At 40.9% G+C, this 19,724-nt stretch overlaps 3 protein-coding genes across 3 annotated transcripts; 1 reads left to right on the top strand and 2 right to left on the bottom strand.

Moving 5' to 3' along the window:
- Nucleotides 1-861: 861 nt before the first annotated feature.
- Nucleotides 862-3,553, bottom strand: LOC111780078 (protein NRT1/ PTR FAMILY 2.11). Its single transcript, XM_023660354.2, has 4 exons — nt 3,152-3,553; nt 2,831-3,048; nt 2,194-2,744; nt 862-2,064 (listed from the first exon to the last, which is right to left on the bottom strand). Exons 1-4 carry the CDS (start codon nt 3,243-3,245, stop codon nt 1,170-1,172), a joined length of 1,758 nt encoding a protein of 585 aa, XP_023516122.2. The 5' UTR covers nt 3,246-3,553; the 3' UTR covers nt 862-1,169.
- Nucleotides 3,554-5,666: 2,113 nt separating this feature from the next.
- On the bottom strand, nt 5,667-12,262 carry LOC111779773 (protein NRT1/ PTR FAMILY 2.10). Its single transcript, XM_023659910.2, has 5 exons — nt 11,318-12,262; nt 11,027-11,244; nt 10,558-10,930; nt 6,740-6,932; nt 5,667-6,672 (listed from the first exon to the last, which is right to left on the bottom strand). Exons 1-5 carry the CDS (start codon nt 11,400-11,402, stop codon nt 5,769-5,771), a joined length of 1,773 nt encoding a protein of 590 aa, XP_023515678.2. The 5' UTR covers nt 11,403-12,262; the 3' UTR covers nt 5,667-5,768.
- Nucleotides 12,263-14,558: 2,296 nt separating this feature from the next.
- Nucleotides 14,559-19,235, top strand: LOC111779772 (LRR receptor-like serine/threonine-protein kinase FEI 2). Its single transcript, XM_023659909.2, has 13 exons — nt 14,559-14,913; nt 14,998-15,133; nt 15,221-15,292; nt 15,386-15,457; nt 15,522-15,593; nt 15,677-15,748; nt 15,864-15,935; nt 16,820-16,926; nt 17,051-17,224; nt 17,314-17,646; nt 17,983-18,234; nt 18,318-18,451; nt 18,524-19,235. The coding sequence occupies exons 1-13, from the start codon at nt 14,832-14,834 to the stop codon at nt 18,746-18,748; spliced, it is 1,803 nt and encodes a 600-aa protein (XP_023515677.2). The 5' UTR covers nt 14,559-14,831; the 3' UTR covers nt 18,749-19,235.
- The last annotated feature ends 489 nt before the right edge of the window (nt 19,236-19,724 follow it).

Here is a 19,724-nt window from a genome sequence, read left to right as displayed (position 1 = left end):
ACCGAAACTTTTCCATCACGTAGTTAACTCGAGAAAGCATTTTTGTGTTTCTTGAGCTCAAAAGCAAAATGATCTTATAACTTTTAGAATAGCCATATTTTTTTTTTTTTTTTTTGAGTTGAACACATTCATAACGATCAATATTTATGATCAACCTACAAATCTTAATTCCCTGCTCCAACTCTAAAGAACTTTGGAGATTTCGAAATGACTCAAATAATACTATTAACAGTGCACAACTAGGATAAGAATAATGAATCCCTAAGTTGAGGCCACCAATCACACTAAACATGTATGCTCGCTGGATTTGATAATGTTGATAATGACACCATTTCTATTGCTACCCCTAAAGATGGAGGAACACATACAGCAATCTGAAATGGATACGTTTGACCATTTAGGATGAATTGGGTCCATACTCTATATATGGCTAGGATATCCAGCCTACAATCTGGCCTCGTCACTTTACAACAAAATGGCTATCAAATTATCGAAAAAGGCAAACGTGTTGAATTCTTAACTTCTCAATAAACCTCAATTATTTTCAACTACTCATCTTAATTTGGTTTTAAATGCATTCGACGTTTGAATGTGTACCCACCTAATCGGCATTAATATGTTCATATGAGCATGTTCTAGAGCCAGTTTGAGTTGGTTAAGGTACCTCTAGACTATAGAATGATTCGACATTAGATAATAGAATAATAATTATTGGGAATGCGAACTTTGGTCCGACAAGGAAAACCTACATCTATACAATGGAGGACAATATCTCTATTAACACGTAATCTTTTGAGTGAAATCAAACCAAAGCAATGACGACTTGAATTATATCAAAAGTGAACCATATCACGCGTAAAATTTTGAAAGTCTCGCTCAATCCATTCCCGCACTTAGTAATATTCTGGTGGATTATCCCATCAAAGTTTGTGGTGTTGAAGCTTGAAAAGGCAAACTAAAGCCAAAACAAAGCTACGAAATTCTTTTTTCCATATTTTCTTGTTTTGTGTGGATCGATGTCAGACAAGGATGGCCCTCCACAGTCACCTGGTTTTGGAAGATTTACCCTACACTGCCATGCCACTCTTAATAATTTATGACCTCTAAGGTCTACATATGAAACACAGGGTTAGTCAGCTCGTTGCTTAAGCCCTGAAGATATTTGTATACTAAACACTATTTTTCTCTGGTTGTTTTGATGCCAAGTGAATTTCAGAGGCATTTTGGGGAGCCTCTTTATACTTATACCACTTTGCACAAACCAGAAAGTAGCACAAATTGAGTAACTCAATGCCACCAACGAAGTAATAAAAGTAATCCAATCTCCCCTTGTTGAGATCCTCAGGCAACCAATCTCCATACTTGGATCCTCTGCTCATCCTATGAACCACTGTTATCAACAGCCCATTCAAATAGCTCGCAACTGCCATGGCGCAAAAGAACATTGACCCTCCAATGCTCCTCATATTCTCTGGGAATTGCTTGTAGTAAAACTCCAATTGGCTCACTGCCCCAAACCCATCAGACAACCCATATAATAAGAGCTGAGGAATCAGCCACGAAGCTGACATCGACGAAATTGCCCCTTTTCGTGGCTCAATTCCCACTGTTGGCTTTGTAAGAGCAATGATTCTTCTTCGATCTTCAACTATGGCAGACAAAAGCATTGTGAGTATGGCCAAAAAAATGCCAATCCCTTGCCTTTGGAGAGTGGTGATTCCGCCTTCTTTTTTGGTGACTTTTTGAAGGAAAGGGACTATGATTCTGTCGTAGATGGGGAGCCAAAAGCTGAGGCTTAGCATTGCGAAGACTGTGTAGGATGCAGCTGGGATTGTGATGTTTCCTAGGCGCCTGTTTGACTGAAGGGCTTGAAATACTGCATAAGTTTGTAGTTGTAACTGAGCAACAAAGTATAGAACTCCTGCCATCCATATTGGTAGCACTCTCATCAAACACTTCACTTCTTCCACTTGCTGCATACTGCAAAGCCTCCATGGATCTGCTGCTGATCCATCCTCCTTTATTTGGTCCTCTTCTGTTATAATTGCTGCTTTGTCCAGAAATCTGTTCACCAACACCCATTTGTGTTGTCAATTACTTCACGGGGTGTTTTAAAAAGTCACTCCAAATCGACTCTAAGTCAAGTTATGTGAGGTTATGTTCTAAGCGTAAAAAGGGTTAAGGGTTTTATACCTGAATTGGTCTGAATAGGAAAGTTTTGAGTTAATGGAGCCTGGAGTTGTGTAGTCAAAGAGGGAAAGCCATGGTTGGTCTGGTTGCTTGAGTTTTCTTTTCTTAATAGCAACCACTAAAACTTGTGCAACGCTGGTCATTGGACTGCCAGTGGCTTCCAATTTCACGTAGATTTTAGAGCCCACGAAGAAGAGTATACAGGCAATGAGCATAAGAGCTGCTGGAATTCCCAATCCCAGAGCCCAGCTGACGTTCGTTTGCACGTAAACTATGACTGTCAGTGATATCATCATCGCGAAAGTGTAGGTGAAAACATACCAATTGAAAAAGCTGTTGATTCCTTTCTTCCCAGCTTCTGTATTTGGATTGAACTGATCAGCTCCAAACGCCAAATTACATGGTCGAATGCCACCAGCTCCAATTATCATCAGCCCAAATCCAGCCATTAGGAAAGTCATCTGCCCTGCTGTTGGCCCTTTACACACATCTGCTATACAGTGCGGTGGATGCAAATTCTTGAATGCTGCTGTGAAATGAATTAGAAGCAACCCCTTGAATTGAAAACAAACGTTAATGATACAAATTTTGAAGATGGGAAATGGGAAAAGGATTAACGTTTGGATATCTTGGAAAGTACCAAGAAAGAAGCGACAATTGAAAACCCCACGGTCTTATAGCGCCCAAAGTAAGTATCACAGAGGAAAGCTCCCAACAAAGTGACCAAATTGGTGCAGCCATTGAAGATATTGAGTAGTGTTGCAGCTGTTATGCTCTTCATGTTGAAGACCGACGTCAGATAAATCAAGAGGTTCGCCAAGGTTCCAATAGCTCCCAGCTTCTCAAAGGTCTCATTCCCTGTAGGAAAAAGAACATAAACAACATAAGACATGAAACAGAACAGAACAGAACACAGAACAGAACACAGAACAGAGCAGAACAGAACAGAGCCGAAGTTCACCTATGACAAAAGGCATGGCCTTCCAGCCTCTGTAATGTTTCTGGGTCTCCCCACCATCATTTTGTGGAAGCGCTGCTGCTTCATTTTTCTCCATGTTGTTTGAGTTTGTGTGTGTGTTTTGCAGCTTGGAAGGAGTGCTGAGTTTGGGGTATTTATCCCAATTTTTGTGGATGAAGTTGAAGTGTGATTAGAATACAAAACAGGGGTCTCTTACTTCAATGGTATGGTGTCGTTTAGGAAATGCAATTCACACTGCTTGTCTGGATGAAGGCCTAAACAAGAGGACTCAGCTTGCGTAGCGAAATTGGACCACGCCACTACAGTGCGGCCACTGCCAACCTCAGGACAAACTCCGATCATTTCCACAAAATTTGGTCACGACTCTGTCAATAACATGTGGACATTTTCGGTCGATACGATTGATTGGTGGTTGCTGCCACCGATCTAATCCAACCCACTCTACTCACTTTTACACACACAATTTCAACCTTCTAATTGGTGGTTGCTCCCTACTGTTACTTTGTTGCAAATCTAATTCTAGCTTCTATGTCATCTTCTTTTAATTCAACCATTTCAACCTTCTAATTTAGAATTTTGGCCACCGCCTGGAGATATTGTCCGATTCGGCATGTTACATGTTACAGTCAGCCTTACGGTTTTAAAACGTGTTTACTAGGAAAAGATTTTCACACCCGCGTGAGATCTCACATCTCACAATCCACCCCCTTGTGAGCCAACATCCTCGCTGGCACACCACTCGATGTCTAACTTTGATATTATTTGTTATAGCCCAAGACCACCGTTAGCAAATATTATCCGCTTTGGCTCATTACGTATCGTCATCAGCCTCATGGTTTTAAAACGCGTCTGTTTGAGAGAGGTTTCCACACCCTTACAAGAAATGTTTCGTTCCCTTCACCAACCGACGTCGTGGGATCTCACAATCCACTCTCCTTGATAGCGCAATGTCCTTGATGGCAACCCACTCAGTGACTGACTCTAATACCATTTGTAACGGTCCAAGCCCACCGCTAGCAGATATTGTCCAGTTTGGTCCCTTAAGTATCGTAGTCAGCCTCATTGTTTTAAAACATGTCTACTATCGATAAGTTTCTACATCTTTATAAGGAATATTTTGTTTTCCTATCAAATCGAAACATTCTTTGTATCTGATTTGGAATATAAGGAATGTTTTAATGGAGAAGTTTCCACACCCTTATAAAAAAAATTTGGTTCCTCTATCCAACCAACATAGAATCCAAATCCTCAGATTTAGAATGTTCCATCTTACCAATTTGCTATACACTTGGTAATTTTTATTTTAAAAAAACTACTAATTACCATATTAAAGGTCGGGTATCTAAATTAATCACTTTTTAAAGTTTATAAGAACAAAACATACAAATTAATTATCGTAAAAAAAACTTAGAACCTAATCAAAAGGTGAAGATGCGCAATATATATATAAAAAAAAAATATATATATATATCAATTTCATTCATGTACATATTTTTAGAATATGATCAATAATTGATGGTATATATTGAAAGAGAGCATAATGCGATAGTCTAAGAGTAGAAAAAGTAAAATGACGAGGATGACCTCTCACCAATTCGTCCCCACATACTTTCTTGATTGATCAAAATTTGTGATACTAAGAAAAGGTGAACCAATAATCAATTTAAACACGTTTAGTGCACATAAATGAAAACACATAATATATTTCGACCATATTATAAAAAAATTGTTTTTTAGTAAAGATAAGTTAATACGACATAATTACGTCACATACCCTTTTTTTAAAGTAGTAAAACAAAGAGTAAAAGAAAAGAAAAAATGCAGTCCTCTTATTATACGTATTTACTTTAAAAAGCTATAAAGTCAAGATTTAATGACAAAATGAGTGGATTGCATTTAATTTAAATACAGAAAGAGATGAAATTATTGAGATAATATTGTTCGTACAGATTATTTAAGGAAGTTTTTTCCATAAGAAATTTGGAAAATGTTACTCATAATTTGAGGCTTATTTATTAGCTTCAGACTTGGAGATAGGTTGGAGTTTCTATAAATGCTTAACTATTACAGCTCTTCCCAGTTTTAAAACCTACTAGGGTAGAGGTTTTCACACCCTTATAATCAACGTTTTTTTTTTCTCTCAAACCAACGTGAGATCTTACAATCTATCGGGAACTCTAAGTCCTCACTGGCAGTGTCTAACTCTGATATCATTTGTAATGGCTCAAGTCCATCACAATATCCCTGCTTTCCCTCAAAGTTTTAAAACTTGTCTACTATGAATGCTTCGTTCTCCTCTCCAACCAATGTGAGACTTCACGCTCATTGTTAGCATATATTATTCGCTTTTTGAAACGCGTATACTAGAGATAAAAAAAATGTTTCTTTATCCTTTTCAACCGACGTGAGATTATAATTTAAATTTAGTGGTTGGGGAGGTTATTACATTACGATGTTCATTCATATAAGAGAAGGAAGGAAGGTCCATATAAGAACATAATCGCAGCCAAAATCCGATTTGACGTTACATTATCAATATTCATTCATAAACATAAACAGGAAAGGAAGCTGCAAATAACGACACAATCGCAGTCATCAATCAATAAACCACAGTTTTCTCAAATTCTGTCTTCCCAAAGTCCATCTCATCAACGCCATGGCTTCCACTCCCCTTGTACTTGTACCACTTAGAACACAACACGAAGTACCCCAAGTTCACGGCTTCCAATCCCGATACCATGAAATAGAAATAATCCAATCGCCCCTCGTTCAGATCTTCCGGCAGCCAGTTGCCGGTGGTGAGGCTGTGCACCACCGTCACCATGAACCCACTCAAATAGTTCGACAGCGCAAGACCCACAAAAGAAAACGACCCCCCAATGCTCCTCATGTTCTCAGGGAACTCCTTGTAGTAAAATTCGACTTGGGCAATCACGGTGAACGCCTCGGACAACCCAATCAGCGTCAGTTGAGGTACCAACCAGAGCGCAGACATGGAGGAAATTGCACCCCTTCTCCCTGTTTCTTCGCACAGGGGCTGTGTGAGGGCCAGATTCCTCCTCTTTTGCTCCACTAACGCTGAGATGAACATGGTTACAATGGCAATGACCATTCCAATCCCCATTTTTTGAAGGAGCGTGATGCCGCCTTCTCTAGCGGTGATTCGGCGCAGAGAAGGGACTACGATTCTGTCGTAGAAAGGGATCCAGATGGTGAGGCCAATCATTGTGAATATGGTGTAGGAGGCGGCTGGGATTTTGAAATAATGGGTGTTCCCGAAGAACAAGCGCCTGTCGGATTGGAGGGCTTGGAAGACCACGTATGTTTGTTGCTGCGTGGTGGCGACATGGTACATTATGGCTGCACCCCATATTGGTATCACTCTCACCAAGCATTTCACTTCTTCCACTTGTTGTGTGCTGCAGAGTGTCCATGGATCGTCTGCAGAGCCATCTGACTTGAATTTGTCTTCTGGGGTTATGATTGCCGCCTTGTTTAGGAAGCTGAAAGCAATAAAAAGGGGTTATTGTCTTTTAACCAAAGACTCAAACTTTGAAAGTGGAGACCCACCTGAATTGATCAGTGTAAGGAAGCTTGGAATTGATGGAGTTTGAGGGAATGTGGTTAAAAAGAGATGGCCATTGCTGGTCCGGCGAAGGCAGGCGCCTTTTCTTGAGAGCAGCCACTAGGACTCGCATCACACTGGTGAAAGGACTCCCTTCGGGTTCCAATTTGACGTAAATCCAAGAACCCATGAAGAAAATGTTGAAATATCATCACTAGCCCAATAGAGTCAAGCCCAATAATTGTACGAGCCCATCATATATTTATTTTAGTAGAGATTTAGGAAAAATATCTCGAGATTTGAGGAGAAAGAGATCTAGATATTTTAGGAAAAAGATTCAGATTTGTTAGGTCTAGATTGCGTAGGCTACCGTATAAATACCCCTCCACCCTACCTAGGTTATTCATCCAAAAAAATCCAAAAACAATAAAAAGGAGAAGTATTCTAGAGTGTCTTGTATTCTCTTCTCGATTGATGTTAATAAAGAGTGCGAGTGTTTCCCACAGTGAGTTGTGTTCAACATTTGGTATCAGAGCCATGCCCTAAACTTAGTCGTGCCAATCCTCAAATCCTCAAATATCGAACAAAGAACTCCTAAAGAAAAGGAGCCAAGCCCCTCCTCGAAGGCAGTCAAAAATGACTAAGACTCCAAAGGAGTCGAGCCTCGATTAAGGGGAGGCGCACTTTGTTCGAGGGGAGGTGTTGGATGATGGAAGTCCCACATCGACTAATTTAGGGAATGATCATGGGTTTATAAGTGAGGAATACTAACTCCATTGGTATGAGGCCTTTTGGGGAAACCCAAAGCAAAGCCATGAGAGCTTATGCTCAAAGTGGACAATATCATACCATTGTGGAGAGTCGTGTTCGTCTAACATGGTATCAGAGCGAGGTTAGTGTAGGTTATCTAATCTCTTGGAATTATTAGTATGCTCTGTGGTTGCAGCTCTGTCTGATCTTCCACATCAGAAACGATTTCTTGAGATTAGTAGTGAGTGAGTTTCTTTTGTGTCGTGAGTAGTCTGTGACTCTGCAAGTCTTGTGTCGAAAGAGCTTGTTTGGTATTACTGAGGTATGGCCAACACGATGGGTGATTTCCAAATCGTTGGAGGAATCAAGAAACTCAACAACAACAACTACAACACGTGGGCAACATGCATGATGTCCTATTTACAAGGACAAGATCTTTGGGAGATCGTTGGCGGGTGTGAAACTACGCCACCAGAGGAGGATTCTAACGGCGCATTGCGCAAATGGAGAATCAAAGCAGGCAAAGCAATATTTGCCTTGAAGACCACAATCGAAGAAGAGATGTTAGAACATATTTGGGACGACAAGACACCGAAAGAAGCATGGGACACGTTGTGATGTTGTTCTCAAAGAAGAACGATACGAGGCTACAACTTCTGGAGAATGAGTTGTTGTCAATTTCACAACATGACATGACAATTGCTCAGTACTTCCACAAGGTCAAATCGATCTGTCGGGAGATTACTGAACTAGACCCAAAGTCCGCCATTGTAGAATCTCAAATGAAGAGGATTATAATCCACGGATTGCGACCGGACTATCGAAGCTTCATTACTGCTGTACAAGGATGGCCCACTCAACCATGACATATAGAGTTCGAAAATTTGTTAGCCAGCCAAGAAGTCATGGCTAAACAAATGGGAGGGATCACATTGAAGGGTGAAGAAGAAGCACTCTACACAAGTGAAAGTCGGAGCAATAATAGGCCTTCTACCAAACGTGGATACAATGGTGACAAAAGAAGAAGCCACCAAGGAACTGCACAACCTGAGAGAGCTCATAAGAACGACAACAAGAGTTTCCAAGAAAAGAGATTTTGAGGTATTTGCTATAATTGCGGGAAAAAGGGCCACATGTCTAGAGATTGTTGGTCTAGGAAAAAGTCTGTTGAAAGCAATGTGGTAATATCCAAAAAGAAGATAGAGGATGAATGGGATGCAGAGGTACTATGTTCAATAGTAGAAGACGAGCTAACACTCATGGCAATAATGGAAGAGCATATCGATTATGAGGATGACTGGATCATTGATTCATGATGCTTAAACCACATGATTGACGATCAAAGCGGTGCAATAGAAGAGGGGTGGCCCTCAGAGAAGGATGTATTATCAGGCCTTGAGCAAATTGAAGAAATTCTTCTACAGAACACGGGGGAGCAAACTGAAGAAATTCTTTTACAGAGCACAGAAGAGCAAACTGAAGAAATTTCTTTTACAGAACACAGAGGAGCAAACTGAAGAGATTCTTCCACAAAAGACGGGGGAGCAAATTGTACACATTTGCTTAAGTGCTGATGTGCCTACAGATTCAAGTGACAGTAGTGTTGGTGAGCAAGAAGTGACTCAACCAAGCGAGCCTAGTGAAAATGAAATGACACCTCAACAACTCAGACATTCAGAAATAATCCTAAAGGCAAATCCAGAGTATGCCAACGCAGTAGAAGACGAAGTTAATGAGCCGGAGACATATGAAGAAGCATCACAAAACTCAGCTTGGTAGAAAGCATTGGAGGAAGAAACTATAGCCCTGGAACAAAATCAGACTTGGGAGTTAGTGCCAAGACCAAGAGATACCAAACTCATCTCTTGCAAGTGGGCTTACGAAATAATGTGTACCCCGGATGGATCAATCGTGAGATACAAAGCTCAGACTATAGATTCAGGGTTCTCTAAAGAATATGGACTAGACTATGATGAAACGTTTAGTCTAGTGGCAAAGATCATTATCGTACAAGTTCCTCCAGTACTTACGGTAAATAAAGATTGAAAATTATGGCAGATAGATATGAATAATGCTTTCTTGCATGGAGAGTTAAACAGAGAGTTCTACATGAACCAACCGAAGAAATTCGAAAATGAAGTTGGTGTCATTGATCAATATATGCAAAATCCGAAGAAGGCTCATTTGGATGCGTCTCGACGAACCTTGAGATATGTCAAAGGTACAATCAATTACGATCGTTTATACAAAAGAAGCGAAGACTGGAAGCTAGCTGGATATAGTGATGCTGACTATGCACGAGACCATGATACTTGGAGGCCAACCACTGGGTATGTGTTCAAGTTTGGTTCAGGATCAATTTCTTGGTGTAGCAAGAGACAACCAACAGTATCATTATCAACTACAGAAGCAGAGTATAGAGCAGCTCAGGAAAATACATGGTTAAAACTTTTGATGGAAGATTGGCACCAGAAAATTGAGTATCCAATACCACTTCATTGCGACAACCAATCTGCGATTCGCCTAGCAGAAAATCTGGTGTTTCGTGCTAGAACAAAGCATGTGGAGGTGCACTACCATTTCATTAGAGAGAAGGCCCTAAAGGAAGAAATCGAGATGCAGCAGATCAAGACAGATGACCAAGTGGAAGACTGTTTACAAAAGCGCTGAATACTGGCAAACATGAGAGCTTTCGCTGTCAGCTCAACATGGTGCAGTGAATGAGGACTAGTGCTGAGGGGGAGTGTTGAAATATCATCACTAGCCCAATAGAGTCAAGCCCAATAATTGTACGAGCCCATCATATATTTATTTTAGTAGAGATTTAGGAAAAATATCTCGAGATTTGAGGAGAAAGAGATCTAGATATTTTAGGAAAAAGATTCAGATTTGTTAGGTCTAGATTGCGTAGGCTACCGTATAAATACCCCTCCACCCTACCTAGGTTATTCATCCAAAAAAATCCAAAAACAATAAAAAGGAGAAGTATTCTAGAGTGTCTTGTATTCTCTTCTCGATTGATGTTAATAAAGAGTGCGAGTGTTTCCCACAGTGAGTTGTGTTCAACAGAAAAGTGCACAGGACAGGAACATGAGGAACGCAGGAATGGCCAATCCCCAAGCCCAGCTGACTTCAGTTTGGACATACACAATGATGGTGAGAGATATGATCATGGCAAATGTGAAGGTGAAGTAGTACCAGTTGAAGAAGCTGTTTATTCCCAACTTCCCGGAGGCTGTGTTGGGATTGAATTGGTCGGCTCCAAACGCCAAGTTGCAGGGTCTGATACCCCCAGCTCCGATTATGAGCAGTCCCAATCCAAATAACAGAAATGCTATCTGCCATGGCGTTGGCTCTAGGCAAGCCCCGCCTGCGGCACTGCCCTTTCCACAATCTGGTGGGTGCAGCTTCTCAATTGTTGCTGTCAGTGTTAGTACAACCATCCCCTGTGCGAGTGATCAGGGACATGAAAGCAACCAAATTATTCAATCCTTATATGTGTTTTTTTATAAGAGAAAGTGAAACAATAGCAGCAGGCGTACCATTAATGAAGCAATGGAGGCATATCCTAAGGTCTTGTAACGTCCAACATAAGTGTCACAAAGAAATGCTCCAAACAAAGTGGAAAAGTTGGTGCTGCCATGGAAAATGTTCATAAGAGTTGTGGCAGTGATGGTTTTCATATGAAATACATCTGTCAAATACACCAAAAGGTTTGAAGAAGTGCCCGTAGTCCCCAGCTTCTCAAAAGTTTCATTCCCTAAATCAACAAACCCACGTACTAATTAGCATTACAAGTATCAAAACCAAACAAATTGAGTTATGTTACCAACCTACTACAAATGGCAAGGCCTTGACTCCTTTATAATTCACCTTAGCCTCATCAAGATTGTGAATATCTTCATTATTTCTCTCCATGCCTCTCACTCAGAACCACTCTCTGATCTTCTTCTTACCCTCTTCGACACAACTTCTTTTATACTGTGATCCACTATTGAGTTTACTTAATAATTGTATTAAGTAAACTCAATAGTGTTTTTAAAACGCGTCTACTAGGGAGAGGTTTCCACACCCTTATAAAAAGTGTTTCGTTCTCCTTCCCAACCGATGTGGGATCTCAAGATCCATCTCCTTCGGGGTCCATCGTACTCGCTGGCACCCCTTAAAAAGGGTGTTTCATTCTCCTCTCCAAACGACGTGGGATCTTACAATCCACTCCTTAGGGACCAATTCCTTTCTCCAATCGATGTGGGACCCCCCAATCCACCCCTTTTGGGGCCCAGCATCTTTGCTGGCACACCGCCTCTTGTCCACCCCGTTCAAGGCTCAACCTCTTTGCTAGCACATTGCCTGGTGTCTGACTTTGATACCATTTGTAACAGACCAAACCCACCGCTAACAAATATTGTCCTCTTTGGGCTTTCCCTTCTGAGCTCACCCTCAAAGATTTTAAAACGCATCTGCTAGGGGGTGGTTTCTACATCCTTGTAAATGATGTTTTGTTCTCCTCCTCAACTGACGTAGGATCTCACATGTACGCTTCCAGAATTGCATCGGTGATAAGTTGTCAATTCTGAATGTGGTGTATCAGCATATGAAGTGTTGGATCCAGATAACTACTTTTTGTTAGCTTTCAAAGATTTGTGATATGTTCTTCCCTGAATAGTAGTAAGGACAAAGATGTAATGAGAAAGTGAAATGTGTGTAGGATTATCAAAGTTGTTAGACTAATATTAGCTCAAAATGGTATCAGATGAAGTTGTTTGAATGTCCTTATTGTAAGTGCTGTTTTGCAGGAATCCCAGTTAATGCCAAAGCCCCTCACAGTGAAGGAAGGCACAGGCTGTGAAACTGCTATTCCTGGCCTGCACACACACCAATCCATTGCCTCTCAAAGTTTCAAAAGTGCTGAATTAATGGGACAGCTTTTAGCTCATACAAGAAGCACTGTTGTTTTCCGTAAGAACAGTTGCATGGACCATTCAATTACCACATTCAACTGATTGTAACTTAATGATTTGTACTGTAGATTTTGAGTTGAGGGGCTTCATTAATGCCTGCCTCAGTTTTCTGAAGCACATAAAATGCCATATTTCCTAGAGGTTGATGGTCCCAAACAGAGAAACTGATATAACAAAACGTATCTGCTAGGGAGAGATTTCCACACCCTTGTAAGAAATACTTCGTTTCCATCTCCAACCAACGTGGGATCCCACAATGATCCATTCCCCTTGAGGGCTCAACGTCCTTGCTGGTATACCGCTTGGTGTCTAGCTCCGATACAATTTGTAATAGTCTAAGCCCACCTCCAACAAATATTGTCCGCTTTGGTATGTTACGTATCGTTGTCAGCCTCATGGTTTTAAAATACGTCTGTTAGGGAGAGGTTTTCACACCTTTATAAGAAATGCTTCGTTCCCCTCTCTAAATGACGTAGGATCTCGCATGAAACTTTTACGAGGAGAGGAGGCCAAAGTAGACTGATGTGAAACCATCACTAAAAACCAGTCACATTATAGATAGTATGCTTATTAAATGAGAGTGTTTTTTTTCAAAGGATGGAAAATAAAATTCAACTTGAAAGTGACAAAATATCCCTTTCAATCAGCATGCAGATAAAAGTAAAAGCATCTCAATCCAACTAGATTTCTAGTTCTATAATTGGAGATATATTATTTACTCATTAATATGAGCACGTGAACGGATTCTACGTATCCACAATGGTATGATATAATAGAGGTGTTGTTCCTTTCTTTTGACTACCTCTCCCGGTACATAACTTCGTTCTTGGTTTGAATTTTATAAGTCTCGTATGAATAGAGATTTTGGTCACCTTCCCAATATGAAGAACAGTATTGGTCTAAAGGAACCAAATTTGAAAGATTAGTTTGGGTGATAAGGAATGATATTGAATGTAATTTTGGTGTTATAGCAGAAAGGTGCTCAAAGAGACGTTCTTGAGGCTCCAGGTGCTGTGATTGGGTTAAAACAAAAGACAAAGTGGTCAACAAATTGAAGTGTGAGCAGTGGGAACGTTTAAAAAGTCTAAAGCTTTGAGACGTCGCAGTTCAATCCTATCTCAAATAATTGACAACAAAGTCAGAGATCTCATAATGGCGTGGAAAACACTAACCTTTTGCTTTCTTCATTGTACACGCTATCAATTCTTATATAAATGCATTCGGAGATGTCGCTATTAGATATTGTCGAAGTATCGCTGTCAATTTCATAATTTTAAAAGGTTTTTACATTCTTATAAGAAATGTTTAGTTCTCCTCTCTAATTGACGTGTGATCTCACAATCCACTCTCTTAGGGGCCCAACATATTCGCTGAAACCTTCCCCTAGCAGACGCGTTTTAAAGCTTTGAGGGGAAGCCCGAAAGGAAAATCCCAAAAAAGGACAATATCTGCTAACGGTGGATCTAGGGCGTTACTAATGGTATCAGAGCCAGACACCGGACTATGTGTCAGCCTTCTCGCTGCTCCCCGAAGAGGGGTAGACACGAGGCGGTGTGCCAGTAAGGTCACTGACCCAGAGGGGGTGGATTTGGGGGCCGTCCCATATCGATGGGAGGAAGGAAACAGTACCAGCGAGGACGCTGGGCCCCAAAGGGAGTGGATTGTGATGTCCCACATTGGTTGGGGAGGAGAACAAACCACCATTTATAAGGGTGTGGAAATCTTCTCCTAGCAGACGTGTTTTAAAGGGTGTGGAAATCTTCTCCTAGCATACGTGTTTTAAAGCGGGGAGGGGAAGGGAAGTCTGCTGCTAGGTGTTACCGCTGGGCTGCACGGACTTGAACGACTTGGCTTTTAGGGGAAAAGTGGGCTGTGTTATCTGGGCTGAAACCGAATAAACACTGTTTAGCTAAGCAACTAAGAAGTTCAAATCGGTCAGCTGATTTGAAACAAACGCACCCAACGCCACCTTTCCCATTATATCTCTAAATAATCCCACTTCAAAAGTGAACACTTCCCTGATGTTGTAACTTGTAAATGCTAAAAAAGTCATGTTCTTTAGAAAAAAGACCAGAGATTATGGAACAGTACAGATATCTCGTCATTCAATATGAATTTTGAATCTCAAAGACTTTCTTTTTAATAAAAATTTCAGCTTAGGACAAACAGCTACTGCTTTTCCCCACGATTTCCCATGCCCATTCAAAAACTTGTCTTCCCTCGTCATCTGTAAATGTCAGATCATAAAGCTTTGTATTGTCAAGCGTCTTAACCATTTTTGAAGCTGGTTCTTCGCCTAAAACGAATGAGCTCCGGTGACTGCCTTCTGCAAGAGATTCATAATCCGTAGTTCACTTTTTGAAACGGGTTGGGAAAGTCATTCGAAATGGGTCTCTTCATTTGTGTCTTCTCCATGGTTGTAGCAGCAACCCTTTTAAGCCACTGCTCTGTTTCTCTCACTGAAGATGGTAATCCCTACTCTTCTTCCCTGTTTTCTTCTGGGTTTATGTTTTTCTCAAAGGGGTTTGGTTTCACTTTGTCGTATGTCTTAGGTTTAACATTGTTGGAAATCAAAAGTGGTTTAAATGACACTAAGAACGCTCTCAGTAATTGGAGCCCTTCAGATGAATCTCCCTGCCAATGGACTGGTATCTCTTGCCATCCCCAGGACTCTCGTGTCAGCTCAATGTATGTCACTTCATTCCCTTTTAACCCATCTTTTGACCATTCATTTAATAATCTTTGTGTATGCTTGTTTGTTTGTGGGGTCTTCAGTAATCTACCATACATGCAACTAGGAGGGATTATATCTCCCAGCATTGGTAAACTTAGCAGATTGCAAAGACTGTAAGCATCTCTACAACCACCTTACTTCTCTATTTTGATATCACCGAGTAATACACTTCACTTAAGTGTCTCTTCTTTCTCATGTCAAATCAGGGCTCTCCACCAAAACGGCTTACATGGATACATCCCCAATGAACTTGCTAATTGTTCTGAACTTAGAGCACTGTAAGTAGCGTCTTCCCTCCACCATTTTTGTATATTCAGGAGATCATACATTATTTTGATTCAGGTACCTGAGGGCTAATTATCTTGAAGGTGGCATTCCATCAAATATTGGAAACCTTTCTTACCTTGCCATACTGTAAGAAACTCCATACTTACCTTGCCATGTAGGAAACCTTTTACCTCTGCCACTCAGTTTTTATCACTGGTATTTAACTGTAGGGATCTATCAAGCAATTCCTTTAAGGGAAGCATACCATCATCAATTGGTCGTCTCACACACTTGCGCAATCTGTAAGTTGTAATCTTTTAAGCTGCATTGACGTCAACTTTCCATGCCTACAGTTCTTCATATTGGTATAAGTATTATATCCTTCTTGTGGTTCTTGCTAATTGGTACTCATTTCAGGAATTTATCTACCAACTTTTTCTTTGGAGAAATCCCAGATATTGGAGTTCTTAGCACCTTTGGGAATGACTCGTACGTACACTTTCAAGGCCCACTCTTTTAATATACATGTTGAAATCCTTTGTCTATGCCAAATACTTGGAATAACTAGTTTCCTGCCATTATGTTAGGTTAGTGTAAGCTCACTACTAGCCGGTATTGTCCGTTTTGGCCCATTACATATCACCGCCAGTCTCATGATTTTAAACGCGTTTGCTAGGGAGAGATTTTCACACCTTTATAAGGAATGCTTTGTTTCCCTCTCCAACAACGTGAGATATCACAATATACCTCCATTGGGCTCAGTGTCCTCACTAGCACACCTCCCAATGTCTGCTCTGACACCATCTATAACAGCCTAAACTCACCGCTAGCAAATATTATCTGCTTTGACCCGTTACGTATCACCGTCAGCCTCACGGTTTTAAAATGCGTATACTAGGAAGAGGTTTTCACACCCTTATAAGGAATGTTTTGAAGACTTAACATCCTCTCTCTAACCGATTTGGGATCTCACAATCCACACCCTTTGAAGACCCAACATCCTCGCTGGCACACCGCCCGATGTTTGGCTTTGATACCATCTGTAATAGCCTAAGCTCACCGCTAGCAGATATTATCCGTTTTGGCCTTTAAAATGTGTCTGCTAGGGAGAGGATTTGCACCCTTATAAAAAAATGTTTTGTTTCCCCCTCCAACCGACATGGGATCTCACAATTAGGTTATGGGTTTGGATTTAGTTTTAGGATTTATACAAGCATGGTTTAGGAGTATGCAATGGATCAACGAAGTGGCCATGTAGGCTTGTTCATGGCATTCCAAAGAGAAGTTGGGTGTTAGGAGGAGATAATATTATTATACTGCTTGGTCTCTACGCAAGTGGATGGTTTCATGTTGATGGTTTCTTGATGTGGCAGGTTCCTTGACAATCAAGGTCTTTGTGGCCGGCAAGTGAACAAGCCGTGCCAGACCTCACTGGGATTTCCTGCCGTCTTACCACATGCTGAAAGTGATGAAGCTGCAGGCAATTTCTCATTTCACTTTAAAGAAGTTATTACCACAATCATATTGCAATCAGATGAATCAGTGACCTTGTTTTCATCAACAGAATGGGATACTAATTTAGTTTTTTTTTTTTTATGTTACAGTTCCTGCAAAACGATCCTCTCATTACTTGAAGGGACTGTTGATTGGTGCAATATCGACAGCGGGGTTCGTGTTGATCGTACTTATTGTGTTCATGTGGACTCGTTTGCTGTCAAAGAAAGAACGAACTGCAAAGAGTTACATGGAAGTTAAGAAGCAAAGAAACTACGAACCAAGTGAGCTATTGGGTTTATTCAAATCTGGTTCTTCTAGTTTTATCTCAAAAATACATGACGCAATTGACAACCCTCACAACACAATGCAGGTGAGAAGCTTATTACATTCCATGGCAATCTTCCATATCCAACATGTGAGATCATAGAGAAGCTGGAGGGCCTTAATGAGACACATGTTATTGGCTCGGGCGGGTTAGGCACTGTGTATCGGATGGTCATGAATGATCGTGGAACATTTGCTGTAAAGAAAATAGATAGGACTCAGGATGGTTCAGAGCAAGTAGTTGAAAGAGAATTGGAGATATTGGGAAGCATTAAACACATAAACTTAGTGAAATTGCGTGGCTATTGCAGGCTTCCTTCTTCAAAGCTTCTGATATATGATTATCTGACAGAGGGTAGCTTGGATGATTTCTTGCACGGTATCATTTTCTTATTTGACCGGTCCATAGATATTATCCTCTTTAGACTTTTTTTTTTAAAGGTTTAATGCGTCTGTTAAGGAGAGGTTTCCATATCCTTCTAAGGAATGCTTCGTTCCCCGCACCCATCGATATGGGCTATCACAATCCATCCCTTGAGGGCTCAATGTCCTCGTTGGCACACCGCTTTAGCTTTGATATCATTTGTGAGATTTTATATCGGTGGGAGAGGGGAACAAAATCGGAGAGGTCATATCTTGAGTATGAAACTCTAGAAAGTGGAAGCTTTATTGTTCTTTTCAATTCGTTGTAATCTTATGTTTTCATTATTTGCAGAACATGGAGCTGGAAAGTGTTTGGATTGGAGTGCTCGGTTAAACATAGCGCTCGGCACCGCTCGAGGACTGGCATACTTGCACCATGATTGCTGTCCAAAGATTGTGCACTGCAACATAAAATCCAGCAACATTCTTCTTGATGAGAACTTAGAGGCGCACGTAGCTGACTTTGGTCTTGCAAAGCTTTCGGTTGATGGGGATTCCCATATCACAACAGTCGTTGCTGGCACATTTGGTTATCTGGCTCCAGGTTCAATTTCCTCTATCGTTCTTATAAGCAACAATGGCGATTCAACTTCAATTCTGAAATTATAACTAAATGTTCTTGAGCAGAATACTTGCAAAGTGGGATAGGAACTGAGAAATCTGATGTTTATAGCTTTGGAGTGCTGTTGCTGGAGCTTGTAACAGGGAAGAGACCAAGTGATGCATTTTTCTCAAAGAGGGGCCTAAATGTTGTTGGTTGGGTAAGCTAATCTCTGCACCATTTTCAAGTTCTTGCATTTTTTCAACCTCTAAATATGAGCATGGCCTTATAGTTGAACACCCTGAGAGGAGAAGACCAATTGGAGAACATAGTGGATAATAGGTGCAAGAATGCAGATGTGGAAACATTAGAAGCGATTCTCGAAATAGCGGCGAGGTGCACTAATGGCAACCCGGCTATGCGGCCTACAATGAACCAAGTACTGCAGCTGCTAGAGCGAGAGGTTATGTCGCCCTGCCCGAGCGATTACTCCGAGTCTCACTCGGATTATTCATGAATGTAAGCAACTTTGAGGTCTAACAAAGTTCCCTTCAAATAGTTTTCATCAACCCACGTTGTTGTTGGGAGGGAGTTGAGTTTCATGGAAGTTTCTTCAGTCTATTGATGACAGTTCCTGTGATTTTGGGTTTCCTTCTTATTTGCCTTCCCCCGACTTCTTCCTCTGGCGATGGTTCTTTTGACTGAGGGATGGCTTTACGTGCTGCAACAACAAGTGCAGTGCTATCCCAAATGCACAATCGACTGCCAACCTTGTAAGATGAATCATGTAGTCGCTCCACAATAACGGCAAGCATTGACACGGTCGTACATAACAAAATGTGGCAAAGTCTTCAGGTTGCATGTATTCCTCCAATCAACCAATTTGAGATTTTACAATCCATCTCCTTTGGTGCCATCTTCCTATCTTATTCGACCCGGTACATCACATCCGCTTGTACTATTTTGGCTCAGTACATATCACATTCCTATTTTGGCTCCGTACATATCTCATTCTTATCTTAGCTTAGTACATATTACATTCATATTTTGGCTTAGTACATATCACATTCCTATTTTGGTTTTAGTACATATCACATTCCATTCCTATTTTGGCTTAGTAAATCACATTCGTTTCTCTCTCAACCGATTGGAATCTCACGATCCACCTCCTTTGAGACCACCCTCCTAGGCTTTGATACCATCCAGTTCAAGCCAAATGATCTACTAGTGAAAAGTTTCACCTCCTTTGGGGCCATCCTCCTAGGCTTCGATACCATTCAGTTCAAGCCAAATGATCTACTAGTGAAAAGTTTCTACTATTTATATTTTGGTTCAGTACATATCACATTCGTTTCTCTCTCAAACCGACCGGGATCTCACGATCCACCTCTTTTGGGGCCACCCTTCTAGGCTTTGATACCATTCGGTTCAAGCTACAAATGATCTATTATTGAAAAGTTTCTTCAATTCGTTCTCTTTTTCAACCGATGTGA

Source organism: Cucurbita pepo, chromosome 18, assembly GCF_057944985.1.
Source record: "Cucurbita pepo subsp. pepo isolate OVF chromosome 18, ASM5794498v1, whole genome shotgun sequence".
Taxonomy (NCBI): Eukaryota; Viridiplantae; Streptophyta; class Magnoliopsida; order Cucurbitales; family Cucurbitaceae; genus Cucurbita; species Cucurbita pepo.
Note: the sequence above shows the minus strand (reverse complement) of the source record. Positions and strands in the feature narration are given on the sequence as shown.

Bases quoted from the DNA above. Each gene is read 5' to 3' on its own strand.
- LOC111780078 (XM_023660354.2), bottom strand. From the start codon at position 3,245: ATGGAGAAAAATGAAGCAGCAGCGCTTCCACAAAATGATGGTGGGGAG. The intron at 3,049-3,151 runs GTGAACTTCGGC...TTTTTCCTACAG, and splicing joins GGCCATGCCTTTTGTCATAG to GGAATGAGACCTTTGAGAAG. The intron at 2,745-2,830 runs GTACTTTCCAAG...TTTCAATTCAAG, and splicing joins CAATTGTCGCTTCTTTCTTG to GGGTTGCTTCTAATTCATTT.
- LOC111779773 (XM_023659910.2), bottom strand. From the start codon at position 11,402: ATGGAGAGAAATAATGAAGATATTCACAATCTTGATGAGGCTAAGGTG. The intron at 11,245-11,317 runs GTTGGTAACATA...TTGTTGATTTAG, and splicing joins GGCCTTGCCATTTGTAGTAG to GGAATGAAACTTTTGAGAAG. The intron at 6,673-6,739 runs GTGGGTCTCCAC...TATTGCTTTCAG, and splicing joins CCTTACACTGATCAATTCAG to CTTCCTAAACAAGGCGGCAA.
- LOC111779772 (XM_023659909.2), top strand. From the start codon at position 14,832: ATGGGTCTCTTCATTTGTGTCTTCTCCATGGTTGTAGCAGCAACCCTT. The intron at 14,914-14,997 runs GTAATCCCTACT...CGTATGTCTTAG, and splicing joins TGTTTCTCTCACTGAAGATG to GTTTAACATTGTTGGAAATC. The intron at 17,225-17,313 runs GTGAGCTATTGG...AACACAATGCAG, and splicing joins GCAAAGAAACTACGAACCAA to GTGAGAAGCTTATTACATTC.